General features: G+C 42.8%; 1 protein-coding gene across 1 annotated transcript; it reads right to left on the minus strand.

Moving 5' to 3' along the window:
* Window positions 1-7,952: 7,952 nt before the first annotated feature.
* CCNE1 (cyclin E1) lies at window positions 7,953-19,854 on the minus strand. Its single transcript, XM_052686280.1, has 11 exons — window positions 19,727-19,854; window positions 19,542-19,632; window positions 19,237-19,305; window positions 13,673-13,815; window positions 13,443-13,578; window positions 12,099-12,245; window positions 10,371-10,466; window positions 9,885-10,019; window positions 9,688-9,799; window positions 9,440-9,597; window positions 7,953-8,609 (listed from the first exon to the last, which is right to left on the minus strand). Exons 1-11 carry the CDS (start codon window positions 19,738-19,740, stop codon window positions 8,487-8,489), a joined length of 1,224 nt encoding a protein of 407 aa, XP_052542240.1. The 5' UTR covers window positions 19,741-19,854; the 3' UTR covers window positions 7,953-8,486.
* Between the last annotated feature and the right edge of the window lie 349 nt (window positions 19,855-20,203).

Consider the following 20,203-nt stretch of genomic DNA (forward strand, 5'->3'; position numbering starts at 1 on the left):
GATTAGTGTTTGTAAAGAGACAAAGGTGATAAATCAGTTGCTTTAATCCACGGCAGCATTAAACAGATTGTCCCCGTAAGTTTAGTACTTGCTTTTTCTGTTCCAACTGGAATTTAGTACCTTTACTGATCTGAATCGATAACTTTAATTGGTAGTTTAGAGTTATGTGCAAGGCACACTGACACTAATGAAAATTAGTTGCTTAATTCCCCAGCTGTGCCAGGCAGGCCGCAGGGAAGCTGGAGGAAGGTGCAGCTCCACACCTGCTCCTTGCAAGGATGGGGACTGGATGGGGAGCAGACATCTCCCTCCTTGGCCAAGTCCTCCTGTTTTCCCATGCTCCAAAGTGTTCCTCACCAAGTTCTGTCGTGCTTGCCCCTCCCTGCAGGCACACACAGCAGCCCTGTGCCTGCTGCCAAGACTTCTGCTCCATCCCACCAAGGCCATCTCTGGCAACAGCCATGCTCATGGAACTGGTATCTAAATAGGGGCTGTAAGAAAGAAGGGGACAGGCTCTTTAGCGTGGTCTGTTGTGACGGGAAAAGGGGAAATGGCTTCAAACTAAAAGAGGGAAGATTTAGATTGGATGTAAGGAACAATATTTTTTGCAGTAGGTGTGGGGAGGCACTGGAACAGATTGCCCTGAGAGGAGATGGAAGCCCCATCCTAGAAGTGCTCGAGGTTAGGCTGGACCAGGCTCTGAGCATCTGATAGAGCTGTATGTTCCCTGTTCACTGCAGGGGAGTTGGACTAGATGACCTTCAGGGGTCCTTTCCAACTGAAATGATTCTGTGATTCTATGAAAAGGACATACACATCAAAAAATATACAGCACCTTCCAATTAAGCTCTTTTGGTATGGATCAAAATTAAAAACACAGTTATCATGTAGGCGTATTTGAAGCCCTGCTAGCCAGCAACTAAAGGGTCCAGGCTGTCCCCGCTGCCTTTGAAGCATGCCTGCTGGCTGTAGGTCTCTATAGTGCTCACTTGCAATTACAGCTCTTTTCAACTCTCTCTCTCTCCTTTTTTAATTTAAAGAGATTGAGAGGAATTAAAAAAAAACAACCCCTCATCAATCAGATTTATCTAATAAAACTGTAGAGGTAGAGCCAGCTGCGGCTACCCGTGTCAAAGTCAGTTGTAGATATGAAAAAGAAGGCTGTAATTCATCTTTAAGGCACTGTGCTTGTTACAGGCCTAACAGTGGCCCACTCATCTGCTCCCAGATGTAAGGACACAGGGTGGAGTTCATGTGTCTCCAACAGGACCGTGGGGCTGTTCTGCACTCCTGCAAGGAGCTTGTGGTCATCGCTACGGGCCTGGGCTGACACTGGGCTTGGGAGCCGTTGGGTGTCTCTCCCTGCCCTGGTCCATCATTTGTATGTCCCTTCATGGCCACCTGGGCATGCTGCCAGCTCATGTTCAGCTGAGCCAATGCCCCCAGGTACTTTTCCTCAGCACAGTCTTCCAGCCACTCTGCCCCAAGCCTGTAGCATTGCATAGGGCTGTTGTGACCAAAGAGCAGGACCTGGCACTCGGCCTTGTGGAACTTCATACCGTTGGCCTCAGCTCACTGATTAAGCCTGTCTGCAGGGCCTTCCTATCCCCAGGCAGATTGACACTTCCTCTTCCCAGCTCAGTGTTGTCTTCGACTTACCAATGGTGCACTCAATTCCCTCATCCAGATCATCATTAAAGATATTAAACAGGACAAGCTCCAATGCTGACTCCTTGGGAACAGCACTTACCAGTTGCCAGCTGGATTTAACTCCACTGTTAATATCACACAGCCCCGAGTGCGTTACAGATGTGGGGCACGAGCGATGCCTGTGGTCGTCCTGCAGGTCCCATCTGCTGTGGCTTTGTACATACAGCTCCTGCAAGGACAAAATGCATCGAGATAGGAAACGTCTAGTTCATCTTTTGTTTCTCCCAGCAAATCTGTGCCATTTTTGAGATATTTTGTAAATTCAGATTTATGATGATTATTTTTCATACTGTGGCTACCACAGTGACCATAGAGAATTTATTGAGGTAATAATGCCTTCAAATAGCCAATTTTCAAAAAAATGGAACCATTGTACTGGATTAACATTCAAACCATTAATATTCAAGCATATTAAGTTACTTAAAGGTTTTTCAGCGTGTGTGCCATTTTGGGGGTATATTTTCCTCATAATACACAAACAGAAGATATACTTTACTGTTGACATTTAGCACATTTTCTTTATTGCTTTTCATTTCATTATGAGTAAAAACGTTATTTGTCCATCCAGCCTTTTCTAGGACAAATGCCATCGTTTCTGTTTGCAGAGGCAACCAAAAATTAAAGGAAATATTTTAGATGTCAACATTAAATGTAGAAAAATGATCTTAAGTGATTATTAATACCCTAGCACCGTATGCATTTTATTCAGAAAATCCCTGTTAAAAAATATTCATCTGGGGATATTCAAATTTATTATGTAGAACAACACTGCGTTAACGCACTGGCTTCTATTTAACGCTTTGGTTCATAGCAACAAAGATACCAATGGGAAATCATTAGACAAATACATGATTTTTGCAGCATAATAGGTCTATGTTTGGTATCATTTGAAAAAAACAAAAAAAACAACAAAAACCAACAGAACCTCACCGAGCTCACACTGACAGAAAAAATGCAATGATCACGCAAAGCATGGCAATATTATAAATGTTAACAGCTTCCAGAAAGGGATTTTATGTTAATTCAAACATTAATGTTGTCCGAGGCTGCTGATGGAAGGCTGGGCTGCGACACCAGATGAGATAGATGCGGCAGGCAGTAGGAAAGCACCAGCTTGTGGTGTGGGTGGATGAGTTTTATTAATTGTTTTTCCTCTAGAGCTGTAACAACAGCCTGTCAGTAATCTGCATGTTTGGTACTTGATTGCTGTTAATGATTTTGCTGGCTGCCATCCTTACCACCATCTCCTCGTGCTGGCTCCAGCCGTGCGGTGACCAACCTCTACCAGAAGGCTTCTTGAGGAACCGCCCATTGGGAGCCCAGGATGCCCAGGTGCTTCTCCCAGCCAACACAGACACGGGTGGACCAGGCTGCAGAACAGTTAACAAAGTGCTCTGCTGCCATTTCTCAAGGCAAAACATTTGCTTGAAAATACTCAAATGAATTTGAAGTGATCCATAGGGCACTTTGTCACATTAATGACTGTTACCAAGTGTCTCTTCCTCACACTGAAGTGTTTGCTCATCGTCAGCCAGGCTGAGACAAAACAGCCTGCTTGTGCCCCGCCATCCTTCCACACTCACCCAAACTGATCACATGAACACGGCCATTCTAATCACCAGAATGAAGCCCAGAATACTAGTAAAACCATGGAGGATGAGCTAAGCTTTGGCACATTCCTCCTTCTGCAAGATTTTGGTCAAAATTAATACATTTTTCTTACTTGCCCTTGGCTGACAACTGGGCTGCCCAAACCAAGGCTTAGACAGCTTATCTTGACCTCTGCTAAGATAACATCACCATCCTGGCTTATGTAAGAAGGAATACCTCCTGCAAGCCCAGGGACACCAGCCTCACATTTCAGAGACCAACATCATGCAGCATTGGCTGAGACAAGAGAACAACTTGTTTAAGGATGGTCTGAGAATAAAATGAAACCTAACAACCAAGCCTCACTGTGAGCTGTAAGATTAGGTATCACCTTGATGGCTGTAGGTATTTGGACAAGGAATGTTGGGGTGAATAAAAGTAGTCAGCTTTAAACTTATCACAGTCAACAAGCCACGGGCATACAGAAAAACGGGGCTGTGGCCCCATGCTGCAGAAGCCCCAGGCTGCATTGTGGTAGGCTGCCCACTTCACAAATGCAAGATACCTTGCATGGAATTACAAAATGAAACACTGTATTGCACCTTTCTGTCTGATGGTGTTACTCTGGGATTCAATCCAAAAGCGCTCACACCATTTATTCAGGCTACACGCAGGGCGCGCAGTAGGTGAGCTCGTGTAACTGGAGTCTGAACATGATAACCTGGCAAACCGCAGCTGTCCCTTGTGGCAAGAAAACCAAACGTTCCTGCACAGCTTTATTACGTTCTTCCTGCCGCTGTAGAGAGTGCCTGTCTTCCAGCTGAGCCATTTTCAGTTCTACCTGAGATCTCTTCCATCCAGGTTTAAAACCAAAGCCACGAGCTGTGCCGCTGGCTGGTGCAATTGGTGCAGCTTCACTCTCCCACCACTAACGGATTCTTCATCCCAACGTCATCAATCTGCACAGCCATTCTGAAAGTCCAGCTGTGTGCAAGTTACATTGGAAATCTTTGTTCACAGTTCTCCTGCCATCACTGGAACAGTGGAGATGAATATGACATCCCAGGTTGCGCTTTCAGCACTGGGATAATCACAGCTGCAGTGGGTGCTCCAGCTGCAGGACTTCCCAAAAAATGACCAGCTCTGTTGTTTTCCTCCCTCTGGAAAACTGTTAAGTTTGTGATTAAAACCAGGCTAATTTCAGTTTCACAGAATTTTTTAATATACTGTTTGTAAATAAACACGTCGTTGTTTGATTTTGCTTTTATAGCTTGAGCCCATTAATATGTGGCTGAATAATTGCTTTTTAAACAAAGTGAAGACCAACTGAAGCTCTGCAAGGCATTAAATTTAAATAAATAAAGGCACTTAGATTTAACGCAGTGTTTCCTCACCACAGTTATGAACATCATCATAAATCCACGAGCTCCTCCTCTCTCCCATGCTCATGAAAATTTAAGAAACTAAACCCTTGTTTCCGTATCAAAGATAATTAAGAACTGAAACCTCTGGGAAGAGGAGGCACAGGTCTATCTGACACATGTCCCCAAAGGGACACCAAGGGGAACCCTGCTGAAACTTCACAAAGCAGTCAGTACTTCATTAAAAATACACCTGCCTTCTCACCATACTTGTAACATAAGAGCATATCCTGCTCACTAAAGCGAAAGCAGTTTCCACATAAACACCCAATTCCAATACCCAGTCTGCTTCTCAGAATTGCCAGCAGATTTAGAACCACAGCCCTCTGGGATCAGGAAGCTCCCCTTCCTTCCTTGACAGCCATTTGATTCACATGCCCTCAAACGTGCCAGTCTGCAGGCTCGAAAACCCCAGCTCCACTCAGCCTACAAACAATACGTTATTGCTTCTTCCAATTTCAAACGCACCATAAACAGAAATGAAAAGCTTCATATACCAAGTTATTCTTCTGTGCTTGGCTTGAACTGATTATTTCAAGAGACTGAAAGGAGCAGATTACACAGTATCACAATATTCTGCAGTCTTAATTAAATGTTTGATTAAATATTAGTTGTGACAGTAGAAGACAATTCAAAACTTGACACAGTTTTTGTACTTTAACAGTAAGACCTAATTCTATTTTATTTTTTGATGGGACAGGAAGGGGATGTCTGAGCAGCATTGTAGTCTACGAACTACTATTAGATAACTGCAGCACTTTCACCATCTTAGCACCTGGCAAAACCACTTTGCTGACCCACGCATTTTCAGCCTTTCTGCTAACCCATTCCCTAAGCCCAGCTTCACAATTACAATCTCCCCTCACTAATTTAGGGCTGCTTCCTTCAACACTATCACAGCCACTGCAAACATTCAAGGGCAGCAGCAATAATCAGCTCTGGATTCTCTCTGGATTTCTCTCGCTCTAAGTTTCTCCAATGCCCCCAGCTTTCAGACCAAGGTGAGGCTTTGATGCATAGTTATGGCATACCTTTCAGGAGGAAGAAGATAATCATATACCACCTGGGTTAGCACAGAATTCAATTTATTTTGCAGCATGCTTTATGCTGGCCTGTAGCTATTAAAGGGAGAGACAGTTTCAAGCTCAAGAGTGCACAGCAACGTGCAGCTGAATTGCTGTTTCCCATTCCAGGCCCTGTGCTGCCTTCAGGAGCAGCATGTTAGTGGGTCCCTCTCCCCACCTCTCAGGGCAACAGGCTCGAGACAGCTTGCAGAAATGTTACCTGATGTTAGCTCACCTCTTGCCCAAACTTCAGCCTCTTTGCAAATTTGCAGACGTGCTGAAATCTTTTTCTCTTACCCAATCAGCAGGTCTGCCTGCTTCTTTCTTGCTAATGAAGATCCGTCTCCAGATTGGACCAGATAGAATTTGTGAGAATAGGATTCTTAGGCAAAAATAGAGGGGGAAATCCCTCCTTTTGTTTTCACTTACTTTTGAAGCACCCTACCAAGACAGAGCAGCTAGACACACATGCACACCCAAGTATATTGCAATACAACCAGGAACAAGACATCCTTAAAGTGCAAGAAAGAGAAAATAGATCTACAGTCCTCTTGGAGAATATAGCATCTCCAGCACATGATTGGTACCTGGGTCTCCCAGAGCAGAGCTCCACACTCTGAGCAGACCACTTAGAAATAACACTGACCTCTGAAGAGTGGAAGAGGTATCACATCGGCAGGACTACCATCAAAAGCAGAGCAGATTTAGAAAGAAGCCAATTACATGAACAACTTCACAAGTAGGTATGTGTCACATACCACAGCCCAGAGAACTAGAGGGACACCTGCACTCACAGCTGAGTGATGTGAACCAGAAAGTAACACTTAGCTTAAACTGAAAGTTAGCATTTATCACATCTGTGATGTTTTTACAGAATATTCCTTGAAGTTAGAAGTAACAAAGTATAATCTGTCTATAGAGCCAGTCAGTTTAAATATACCTTAAAAAAACTTCAACTAAGCACTGTCAAGTACCAGAAACTCCCATGCTAGTGTTTGGTGAGAGATTCAAAAATTCAGCCCAGAGAGCACACCTTTCAGGAGCCATTTTTCTATGTTTTGTTTGTTTGTTTGTTCTGCTTTTTTCCCCCTTCTCAAGTTTTGGGCTCTAAATTTAAGAACAGGTATTAAAATGTGTCTTGACAATTCCTCCACTGTTACAAATGCTTGTTAATGGGCAAATGAAGTTTGCTTGGCCGGGACACGGGACATGCAGCACTCCAAGAAATGAAAGCCTCTCTGAGCTGGCACCAGCAAACTTGTTCAGCTTATATCTGCAGCTGTTAACTCAGAATTTATAACCATTCATTGCAAGAGGAAAAAAAAAAAAGCCAGCAGCACCAAATAATTTGCTTACCATTAATTACAGTAGGCATATTTATTATATCAGAGCTTTAACATTTATCAGAATACTGGGTCAGGGAGGAAGGAAAGGGAGAATAACTTAAAAGCAATGTTGGTGGAAACTTACATTTAGAAAGATTAACCATTAGCAGAGAAGCAGCTTCCAGAAATACAAATGTAGCATCTAAGTAATCTACAGGACGTGGTGAATCCTGGTATAGCCACAAAAGCTCTCAGTGTTGTGGAACAGTCCTTCAAAGCGAACACCATGAAAAAAGTCAGCAACTGTTTTTGCATCTATTTCCCTTTTCTTCAGAATTGGTCTTACTATGAATCTCAGATACTGCAGAGGTCAAGGACTATTCTTCCTATAAAACATTTACAGGCACACGCCATCCCAGAATTCAATTTTGCACAGATTGCTTGTTGTCAAAGTACGTGCCAAAATCCCAAAGTTTAAATCATTGCATTTAAAATAAAGGCAGCTTCTTTCCCCATTGCTTCTTGCTATTAAATACAATGATCCAGACACTGACTCAAGAAGTTCCCAACACACTGATCGTTAGCACACGTGTTGTGGAAGGATTCCCCAAACACTTGTCATGTTTATTATCCCCTCTCTCGTCATGTGCAACTCAAGAAAAATCTAAATCAACATAAAAATTCATCTCAATATCCAAAAATGGAACTTCCATTGGTAAGCTAGTAGTGCTAAATAAATAAGGTGATAGTTACTATATTCGTTGCACCCAGTTCCCACACTACACTACTGGTCACAGTCTGAAAAAACTTAGCTGACCGTAATCAAAAGAAAAATAGGAATATACATAAAACCAGCTGTCTTAGACAGCATTTTTATTAAAAATGGATACACAGAGACATAGCAGCATTTACAATAAAGAATTTTTTGAAAAGGCATCAGGTTGTAAGCCAACCATTTGAAAAAGAGGCTTTGAAACGTGGCCTTGCACAGCATGTCTTGCCCAGTTGTCAACAGGGGACTGCATAACTGCTGATTATTCAAAAGACAAACAGGCACGGTAAATAACCCAAACTTCAAGCCTTTTTTTCTGAACAGTTGGTCACATCAAGCATCACCCTCAATAGCAGCATTTGGAGCACTCGTCGGTGTTCTTTTAAGTGGCTGGCGTACTCGATCCATTTCTATAAAATATTTTAACGTTCAATAAAAATATTTCAAATAGAAAAAAAATCTTCTGTCATGAAAAAGATAAGGTTTCCTTTTCAAATTCCATAAAAGCTTATGAATGTCACCGGCAGCATTTCCATAATGGAGCAGGAGTTAGAACCAGCAGAACAGGCACTTCAGCAAAGTCATCTGTAAACAGTTTGTACAGTCATATCGGCTTCAGTCCAGCGGGCTGCTTCTTACTGCTTTGTGGTGGTGTAAGAACACCAGTGGGGAAAGGTGAAGTCCTATTTTGCTCAGCCAATATGGCTTGTTTTGCTTGAGCTTTGTCCTGAAGGCAGCACAGGAAAAGAGAAAAAATAAATCAATCTTCACTTGGGTGTATTCATGCAACAGATCGATAACGTGACTCAGGGTTTCAGAACTTAATACTCATTTCCTGGTTGCTAATCTATCATATCTATGCAGTATGCAATAGCCACTGAATATAAACTCCAAGAAATTAACGCTAGCTTTTGGAGTCTGACTGTCAGCATTATGGGATCTTCAAGATTGAAAACGAAGAAGTGACTGAATACAGAGAGATTTAACTTCTACTGTAATTAGGTAATGTAGAAGTTAATAATAATGAAAAAACATTGTTTAAGTTAAGTACAAATTGATGGACACAATTTTGATCCTCTGCAACTTTGTCACGCTAAAAACCATTGTTGCTCAACTTCTCGTCAACCACCACTGTCACACAACAGCCCCACAAGATCACTCTCAAGTGATTAGTTGATTTCCTTTCTCATTCATTAGTTAATTTCCTTTTTCATCAGATGAGGTTACGTTACCACATCTCCTATATACAAAGGCCTAATAAACAATACTGTAAGTACCTGGAAAGGCAGAAATATGCTCCCCATTTCTAAAGTAATTATCTATCCTTCGACATAATAGGCTAAAATCATGACCACCTTTTTATACTAACCACTGTACTAGTCAGGCCTTTTCCCTGGTAATTTTGCAACCAGCATACAATCTTAGGCCTTTTACAATCATCATACACTCAGTCTCAATCTGATAATGCTTCACGTGAACTCAATTTATGTTCCAGCCAAAGAAGAAAGAATACTCGAGATTTTAGGCAGTTTTTGTCTTCAGTGTGCATATACATACCAGCAAATCCAAGCTGTTTATGTGCGTCTGTATATTGTGCAAGTCTTCAGGAGCTATACCTCTAAAGTGTTTGAGTTTGGAGCTTCCTACTTCCCTTATAGCCATAGCAAATGGAACCATCCATTTTACACATTCCTCTATCTCACACCATTCATAACCTAGAAGACAAGACATAGGCTTACCTGCCTGACTTAAGATTTCATGTTTGTAAATGCATTAGGCAATCCATAAATAGCACTCTTATGTACCTGAAACTTTCTGCATCAACTCAGATGAGGAGAAGTGGTACAAAGCAGAAGCTGCAAGTACACCATATGTATACTCCAAGCAGCCAATATCCAGCACACAGAGATCCAAGAGCTACAAGATGACAGATGTCTAATAAGTCTATTGCAAAACATTTTTTTCAGTTGAAATAGTATTTGAAGGATGGAATCAGTCTTACCTCTGCTATTTGTACAAATATTTGTTGTGGATATTGTGGCAACAATACCTCGTAAAGCTCATTTAAATAGGCAACTTGCATGTAAATGTTTAGCCATGATACAACTGTCAGTGGATTTAAGTTCCAATTAAGAGCCTGAAAGAGTAGACATACACAGCACTTGAATAAAGAGTTCTTAACTGAGACCATGCAGCTTTATTTACTCTAGACAGTAAGTTCGGCAAGGCATTTTTGGAACATGCAAATCAATTTTTTCCCCACACCTCCTCCTGATAGGAGGAAACAATTCATTTTGTTAAATACTTGCTCACTGATGGATGCTTTAAATCACCTGCTACCTAGAGGACACTGTTTTCTAATTAGAAAATTGTCTCTTACCAACACATTAACCAAGGCTCTTGCTTTTAGTTTGATTATGCTACAACTTAAAAGAAAACAAACAAACAAACAAAAAAAAACCAAACATATTCCACTTTGAAATATTACCTTCATAATGATCAATTCCATACTAAGGATTTCATCTTCTGTACAAGCTCCATCTGTAACGTAGGCAAACTGGTGCAACTTTGGTGGATAAATTTCCTGAGAGACAGAAAGGTCAAGTGTTCAGTTTGACAAATATGACTATGAGTTCAGTTTGACAAATAGGTCATGACTAGTCCTCCCAAGTTTTAAGAAGCAGAACAACCCAGTGCCACTCCAGCATTTCAAAATAGGGGGGGAAGGAAAGGAAAATAACCATCCGCCCCATCCTAACTCATTGTGTTCTACTCTGCCTTTAATATACATAATTTCTTTTTCAGCCTTTCTGCTCTTAGTCTTCTCCTTTAACTTCTCATAGATCAGTATAACATGCACTGACTGACTACAACACCCCTGAGGTGCATACAGTAAATGGCATCAAGATTATTCCAATGCAGCCTATGGAAAACATCTTCCATCTCTTGTATTCGAATACAGCTCTACTGGTCACAGATGTTTGTACACCTACCAGGATCTACAACCTTATAAAAACTGTTAGAGTAATAACCTCAGGTCTTGTAAGAAGCAAACAAATACTAATTAACCATAGATATTCCATGGATTGGAAACTGATTACAGAGAGCCCCTCAAACACTACCATCAGAACTGAGCTGCTTTTCAACACGAGGACACAACCTGGCCTAACTGCTCAACAAGCGTAAGCTTCATGTTAAACAGAGCTCTATAATGAAGCCTAATGATTGCACAGCTATCTTAGTTTCAGCTGAGACAGAACTGTTTTCTTCATAGTGTCTGGTACGAGGCTATGCTTTGGTTCCAGGAGAAAAACAATGTTGATAACACACGGATGTGTATATCTGCTGCTGAGCAGTGCTGTACAGAGCCAAGGCCGTTCTCAGCAAAGGGCCAGGAGCTGGGAGGGAACAGAATTTGACAGCTGACTTCAACCAGACAAAGGGATATTCCATACCCTACGGCATCATGCAGCAGGCATTCTGTGGAAGTTCATCTCACTTTCTTCCACTGGTTGGGAGGTTAGTTGGACACTCAGCAATTGCTTGTCCATCACTTGTTATGTAGGTATATATACATATAACTATTAGCCTTTTTATTTTCTCTACCTTAGTAAATAGTGTTATCTCAACTCACAAGTTGCATTTTTTTTCCCCCTGATTCTCTCCCCCAGTGAGATCACTGGAAAGGGGGGGAGTAAGGAAATAACTGTGGTGCTGAGCCACCTGCTGGGTTCAACTACAACAGCAGCAATACCATTTATGCTTAGGAACAAATCAAACATCAATATGCCTCTTAAAAGACAAAGAGTGAGAAGTTTTGAAGCCCTATTTTAATAGCTCAATTTATGCCAGTAAATAAAAATGGCTTGGGTTGTATTATCCAGTAGATACTGCACCAACAGTAGAATTGCAACAAGTAGTCTTTGCATAGAGCAGCCAGCCAAAAGCTCAATTGGCACCAACAATTAAAAACATTTTGAATTATTCTAACATTGAAGAGACTAATATTTTAAAATAGAGATACTGGTATGTTAGCTAGCCTTAGTTTTAGCCAATTCTAAAATATAGGAAGGATTTTGAAAATAAAAATTATTGTCTCCTGCTCAAGTTATACTAATAAGCCCCATAAAAGCATCCCAAAAATCATTTACTGTACAGTAAGTTCACTGTTTGTCCAATCATATATTTAAGTTTAGAAAAAAACAGAGATATTTACCTCAAGCTTTGCTGCTATGAATAAAGAAGAGATCCCAATAAGTTGCAATAGTGTTTTTACAACGTTCTGTTGTGTTGCCATAAATCTATCAAAGAAATCTTGTGCTAAATAAAAAGTTTCTCTATGAAGCTTGTAGACTTCACAAACCTAGAGAAACAGAGATACAAAGATCAAAAACAATTTTAAATGGTCAAGAACAGATGCTACAGATTTATTAAAAATGTAAAACCTAGACATACCATTTCATATTTGACTTCTGCTTCACTGATACTGAAAACCGACATGTTAACTAAGAGCAGGAGCTAAACTGTTCCCTTTGACTCACTGGATGACCACCACTACAGTAAATCCCTCTCTCAAAAAAATAACAAATCCAAGTGGAAGCCCTCGTATGAAATGGGAGCACGTTCTAATAATATTGGAACATCAGCTCCTCACATTCACAAACATGCATCGTTTCTACACCTCAGAAGAGAAAATTCTCAACTGCTTTAGAATCAAGAACAAAGATTATATCAACTCATTCAAACACCAAAAATACTCTCATAGAGACAGCAGAGTTGCTATATATTCTACAAGCCAGTAACACAGAAGAATGTTCCAGGAGAACTTGCAGCAGGCTACAAGTACCTAGATGGCCTACAGGAAAGATGGAGAGGTTTTTTTTAATCAGGAAATATAGTGATAGGATAAGGGTAATTAATGGCTTGAAACTAGAAGAGCATATGATTTAGATTAGATGTTGGGAAGAGATTCTTTACACAGAGGGTGGTGAGGCACTGGAAACAGGAAAGTAGTCAATGCTCCATCCTTGGGAGCACTCAAGTCCAGGCTGGATGGGGTCTTGGACAACCTGGCCTAATGGAAGGTGCCCCTGCCCATGGCAAGGAGTTGAAACTACACAGTCTTTATGGGCCCTTCCAGCCTGACCCATTCTATTACTCCATGTTAGAGACTAGGTGAATCTCACAACACACCACACACTCCTTACAGTAACTTGAATAATCATTTGTGCAGATTCAATCTGTTGTGTGACCTTAAGCTTACCGTGTGGAGCTTTAGGGACAAACTGATTATTATACACTATTCATTTAAATTAATATCTGAATATACTGTCAGTTCATGTACCATCAACTCAAGCCGTTGTGTGTATATTTGAACATACATATATATATACACACACACATATACATATATATTTGATACCATTCACTGACAAACTTAATAAGAAGACAAGTAGCCAGTGCCAAATGGATTATGAAACATCACAAGAAGTTCTCATGACACTTATTAGCACTTCAACAAAAGCACATTTAAAGTAGTCACAGACCCAGAACAGCTTACCTCCATTAGCCAGTCTAGAAGGATTGTTCGCATTTTAGGTTGCAGGAGAGGGTGCCTTTGCATGTACAGTTTGTCCCTCACATATGTCTCCTCTTTGTTTATCATGTTTTTCCATACATCATCTCTGTTTGCCCAGCTAAGACAGATAGATGAAAGATGAACACGCTCAGTTTCAAATCATAGGACAACAGGAAGGCAGAGAAGTGGTAGCAAAGCAGCAGCATACTTACCCCAGAATTGGTAGTGGTGAAGATCTAGTTGAAGCAACATTCAGATGTATGAAGTGAGAGTAATCAACACCAACTGGATCATCATCTTTATCTGGAGTAGGAATCAGCACATGGGGATCTTTGTTAATGTTATTCCAGGACAGCTATAAAATGAAAAAGAAGATTTTACACTATGGCTGTAAAAGTAATGATTTTAGCTGTAAATAATAGCACACTTGAAATAAACCACAACAAACTGTGATTACCTCTGTAAACACAGAGGCTGAAAGTAACCTTTTGCTGAAGCAGGGCCACTTACAGCAGGTTGCCCAGGACCACGTCCAGACAGTTTTGAGCATCTCCAAGAAGATTCCTTACTCTCTGTTCACAACCTGTTCTAACTCTCTGGTGACCCACACAATAGAAATTTCCTGACATCCAGAAGGAATCTTCTGCATTTCATTTTGTGCCCACTGCCTCTTGTCTTACCAACGGGCACCATGAGAAGAGCTCCATCTTCTTGTACCATCTCTTCAGGTATTTATATGCACTGATGAGATATCCCTGAGCCTGATCTCCTCCAAGCCACCCTCACAGAACAGATGCTCCCTTCCCTTCATTATCTCAGGGTCCTTCACTAGGTTCTCACCAGTAGCTCTCAGTTCCCCAGGAAAACACTATTTTATTTCACTGTAGAATACAAAGTCAGCCCCACAACATCATATCTAAGCAAGTTAAAATTCAGCATTTCTGCTTAAGAGCAAAGTCAGCCATCTTGCTGCAAATCAATCTATTCCGCAGTACTGAAGGGACATAGATCCTTAACAAGAATCATAATATGCTTCAAGAAATAACAGTAAAAAAAAAAAAAACAAAAAACAAAACCAGAAGACTCATTAGGTGTTAGTAAAATGCCCCACATGAACAACTTGCCCCAGAGGCAAATAAGCTCCCACACTTGACTTTTGCCCTGTAACTGCTACAAGTGACATCACTTTCCAGCAAAATGGCTACTCCTTAGCTCCAGCTTCAGAAATAGAAACCACTGACTTCAGAAATGAAAGCCACAGTTCTCTTGCAGCTATGACATTGTATTACTGTCAGATAGAGAGGTAGTTTCACCTCTCAGAATTCTACAGGCAAATCTAGCATAGCTACTTATGCACCCATGCCGTGATTTAATTTGGGTTGGAATGGAAGGGAAAAAGAATAGTATCTGTAGTATAAAATTGACAGATTTCTTATCAAGTGAAAGTTTGATCATCACAATAGCATTGCTTTAAGTTAATTTTTGCCCTCCCTCAAAGCTAGACTGTAGTCACACTTTGTCCTCCCAGCTGCATGGCAAGTCCAGCTGCCAACAGCATTAGGAGAAGCAATGCCTTATCAGTTAATCAACAAACCAACAGAAGGGCCATGCATTTGATCTAATTAAAGGTGCCTACTACACCAGCAGTAGCTAAAAGAGATCTGTTCCACTCTTCTCAGCCAAAGTAGACACCACACAGCCATTGATTTAAGAGAGATTTCATCACTCTCTATCTTCTCTAAGGAAACAAATCAAGATTTAAGACCTTCTTAGATGTCTTAAGAACTGAAAACAAAGCTACTAAGAAACAGCTCACCAATACAACTGGGGTAGAACACAAGCAACAGTGAAGCACATAGCTTAGCTTAAGAATGGAAGTGAATATGCAGTGCCCTCAGAAGCAAGAAGGGAGATAGGAGTCTGAATTAGTTGAAGTGAAGGAACACCAAAGTTTTGATATGCATTTTGGTCGAGTGAATGAGATTATTAGATTCCTGATTCTTTAAAGCAGATTTAGCAAGATACTCAGCTGAAACCAAGAAGCAGTATCAAGAAATTGCTGAACATCACACTGTAACTGTAAGGAGATAAAAGGATTGCTGAACTGCTACTGAAAGTGAAACAGTTTAAGGTGTGGAGGGCCTGAGGCAATCAGGAAGCGCTTCCTTTAGGCTGGCACAGTGCAAGCCCTAAAGCACATAACTGGAAACTACATACAGGTAGGACATGAGAATGCTCATTAAAAGAAACACCTGCAAGAGCAGAACAGAGCAGATCAAAGACTTGCAGCAGAGCAGTCAAGCACACATGCAGCTCCAACAAAGAAAACCCTACAATTCAGAGATAATATATTTTTAACCCAAACATTCTCATACCTCATTTTTCTGTTGCATGTCATCAGTCACTAACATACCAAACACTCACTGAAATGAAACTTTGCAACATCTTTGGGCACACAGGTCAGCCACCAAATTGAGCAGGTAGAGACTACTTGGGTCACCGAGGCAGTCAGGGCCTTCAGAAAATCAGCCACACAAAGACCTGAGATACCTGTGCCCCTCTGAGCTACCAGTAAAGTTTCTAGGGGTAAAAGGTGCCAACAGGAATGTTAGAGATGACAGTAACCCAGAATTACACTAAAAACAGCAGTGTCACTGGATTTTCAGCATGGAAACCAAAGTCAAAGAAGCAGGAGAGGGAAAAGTCAGGTTGTCTCACCTCGAAGTAGCATTTCCAAGTGGACAGATTTCAACTATTAGACTGCAGCCTTACTTTGCCTATCAGAAAGCATTAAGCCCTACAATTCCAGCCAATTTTCACTCACAGGAAGCAGTAAAGGTTGAAGTAGAGGGCTTTTCCACTAGAAAGAGCTTCTAGAATTATCAAATGAAGAGGAGAAATAAGAACAAAATTCGGTCATTTCAATTCTGATTGAACAGCATAGGAGCTTCTGACAATTTTCTAAAGAGTCTGCCAGTATTAGGGACAAGTCAGACTCTCAACTTGGATACAGCTAATGTCGTTCACTTGTTTAAGTGCATGAGGTTTTTGTTGTAGTAACTGTTGCATTTTTCTTTTGTTGCTTTAATTTTACCTTTCAGAAACAACCTAGGCTTGTTAAAGAATCTCTTCAGAGGACATTTTAGGATTGTTAGATAGAACATTTTGACAACAGTAAGACTAGATTCTGGAAAAACGGCCAGTGAGAAATTGATCAAAACTGATTACTGAAAGCTTGCTCTGTCTCCTTCCCATCTGAAAAGATTAGCTAGCCCCATCCCAAGATTTCTTACCACTTCTAGTTTCCGTTCTCTACCCTAGATTCAGGAGAACATGCATTTTCTATCATAATTGCATGGATTACTCTAATCAAATGAAATGAACTTTGCTTTATGCAGAGCCTTGGAAGTGCATCCGTCCATAGAAAGCAGGCAGAATTAATACAAGAATTGCTTGCAGAATTACAGCAGTGCCAGTACTCCAAAATCAAACACAGAATTGATGTGATATTCTGCTGTCACAAACCTCATGATATAGCCACCTTTCCACCACATAAAGGGTAACAGCATTCTAATTAAGAACTCAGGCCTTATGTTCAACAGAAGCAAACTAATGAATTGACTATGAAGATGCCATAAAGTGGGATGTGACTACGATATTTTGCCTCATGTATAACCTAGTGTCAGTAAACAATTTGTTTAATGCAGAAGTCACGTGGTGCAGGCTGCAGAGGAATTATAGCTGCTTGCATTTTAGAACTGTTGTGCCTCAACAGAATAACTATCTCACTGGCTATCATACAAGCCTGCGATACTGCTGCTGGAACCATAAACATATTCTCATTAGTGGCCCATGGCAATTTATATCAGAGAATAGCTTGTGTCACACCATAGACTGAAGAGCTGCTGCTGTGCAGCCAAATGTTAGCTTTTTTAAACAGATCTGTAACAATCTGGCTACTTTGTCATAACAAAAAACCTTCTCTGTGTAAAGACTGATACACAGGTATCCATTTTTATCTACGGTTTACAGAATCAAAGGGTCAAATTCCCACCGGTATCCTAAAGATAACTTGGAAAATTCCTAAATAATGCTTTGGATGCCTCCTGCCTGAGTTATCTGAATTTTGCTATACCTATTGTTCCTGAAGTAGCATTTAATAGCAACACAGGAGAGAAAAAAAAAAAAGAAAAAAAAAAAAAAAAAAACAACCAGAAAATTGGAAGCCTGTATCTACTTCCAAAGTTGAAGATAAATGTGCACAAAATATATTTCAAACTGCTTTTCAGTCTTCTCGAAAGACGACAAAACTAGGTCTCTCATAAGGATTTTCCCAACAATGCCTTATTATTGTGGAATAAACACTTAGGAGAAGCCCTGGCCTAACTCTTAGGGAACGTTTTGCTAAAGGAGGGGTCCGTAGTGAAGGACAGGCAGCTCTTCCTTGTCAGAAGTGAGAAATTAGTTTAATACACTGCACAAAAGAAAAACAGAAGGGAAGGAGAGATCCCCTCATTAAATGCTCACCATTTGAGCCCTGCTTAATATGTTGACTGATAACTAGTGTACGCAGTTGCAACAAGCAGAGGCCATTCCAAACAATGATGCCCATCTGTTATGGTAGCACTTTAGTCTTAGAACTTCCAGCTGCCACTTCTGGTTAGATGTGCGACATTATGCATAGTCTCGCGTACCAAATGAGTGCAGTCTGTACTCCCTGATCATGACTTTTGCAGCTTAAGTATCACCCTGCATGTGCACTAACTGGCTGAAGTCCTCGCAACAGAGTGAGTGAGCATGTGCGTGCATATGCACAGGAGAGAATCAAAAAGAATAAATCTACTTCCGAGAGGCTAATTTTGCTCTTTTATTTAGAGCAAGCATCGCAATGCACAAAGGCATCTTGCTTTCAATACCATAATACCAACAAAGCATCCAGTACAAATACCACTAGCATGTCAAGTTTGAAGAACATAGAAACAGCACTAAGAAGTTTAGGGGATGCTGCTGGACTTCATTCTGACTTTGTAACTTGGGTCATGCCAAGTGTCCTGTTTGGAAACTGGCACTGGGCACTGCTAACCCCAGCAAGTGGCCTCATTTGTTCTTTGGCCTACAGCATGAATGGCTTTTAAAAAAAAAAATCATCCCTTTCATCTGGAGAAGCACGAAGCCTACTTCACCACCACAGTAGTATCTAATAGTATGAACTTCGAAGTTCTGATCTGGAAATTCAAGTTTCCATCCTCCATCTAATAAAAACGCTTGCCAATGAACAGAGCTAACCAAAAGGAACAAGTGATCCTTCCTCCCTCCTGGTTATACATAAACATAGACAGGGTTACAAAGAGATCCATCTCAAAACTCAGTTCTGTTTGCGTGCCAAAGGGCCGCATGCTTTGGCCTGCAGGATACAGCACATAAGTGAACCACTGAACTCCTACAAGACTCCCGGTACGCCTGTGTGGAAAACTAAGCGTGTATGAAGGCTTCTGTAGGGCACAGCCTGGCAACCCCAGGACATTCAGGTACACTGAAGCATTCACGTAATGGTTTAGGCCAATGTAGGCTTCGCCTCTTGCAAAGGCTCCAAAGCAGGCTGTGCCACGGAGGTGGTTTGTGGTCTTCACAAACAGCCTGGGCTGATGGCCCCCTCAGCCACCACCACGCAGCATGCGGTTACTGCATATCTGTGGGATTGTGTTTGCAATACCAGCGTCCTGCAACAACAGGCTAGTAAGATGAAAGGAACGTGATCTAAGGCCACATTTGTTACCTGGTTTTCGTATTGCTTTTTCCTACTCATTTCAATTTTGGCCATTTCTTCGTCGGGATCCTGGAGGAACTAACAAAAAGAAACGCAGCAATTTAGGGGCAGGGGCTGCGGTTCAGCGCACCGCTCAGCCCCACGCCGTGCTTGAGCCCCGCCGGTCCCCGCGCCGTGACAGCCCCCCGCCCGCGTCCCGCGCCGCACATGGCCACCCCCCCACCCCCAACAAAAGGCCGCGGGAGCAGCGCCGGAGCGCCGGGCCCGCACCGCCCGCCAGGCCGTGCCGTGCCGCCTGCCGGGCCTGCACTCACCGTGGCCACATCGGCTTTCCTCTTGCGGGCCCGCACGGCCCCCTCGGCGCCCCCTTCCCCCTTGGCGGGAGCCCTCTCTTCCGCGCAGTCGCTGCCAAGAAAGGAGAAGCGTGAGGACCGGCCCTCGGGGAGCGTCCCCCGGCCTCACTAACGGAGAGCCGGCCCACCCGCGCGGCCGGACTCACCTCTCCCGCCGCATGCTGCCCGCGGGCACGAGCGGCAGCCGAGGGCCGCAGTCCCCACAAAGAGCCGCGAGGCGCGGAAAGGCCCCGCCGCCCCCCGCCCCACGCCGCGCCCCGGGACCGCGCGCTCTCGCACCCCGGAGCTCCCCGGCCAGAGCGCGGGCGCGGCGCTCGGTGCCCGCCCGACGGCGGCGGCGGGGCGCGGGGACGGGGCGGGGCGGGAGCGCGGCGCGGGCTGCGCGGGGCACCTCCTGCCTCACAGCGCGGCCGCTCCCGTCCCTGCGCACAGCGCGGCCCGCGCCGAGCGGGACATTTAAACGCGCGGCACGGGGCCGCCTCCCTCCCGCCCGCCCGCACACGTGGCCCCGCGCCCTGAGCCGGGGGCCGGCGCCCGGGCGGGGCGGGGTCTGCAGGGGTGCTCCGGCCGCCGGCGGCCCCGGGGAAGCGCGGGGCGCCGCGGGGCGCGGGATCCCACGGCGG

This window comes from Tympanuchus pallidicinctus, unplaced genomic scaffold, assembly GCF_026119805.1.
Source record: "Tympanuchus pallidicinctus isolate F22 unplaced genomic scaffold, pur_lepc_1.0 scaffold22, whole genome shotgun sequence".
Classification (NCBI taxonomy): Eukaryota; Metazoa; Chordata; class Aves; order Galliformes; family Phasianidae; genus Tympanuchus; species Tympanuchus pallidicinctus.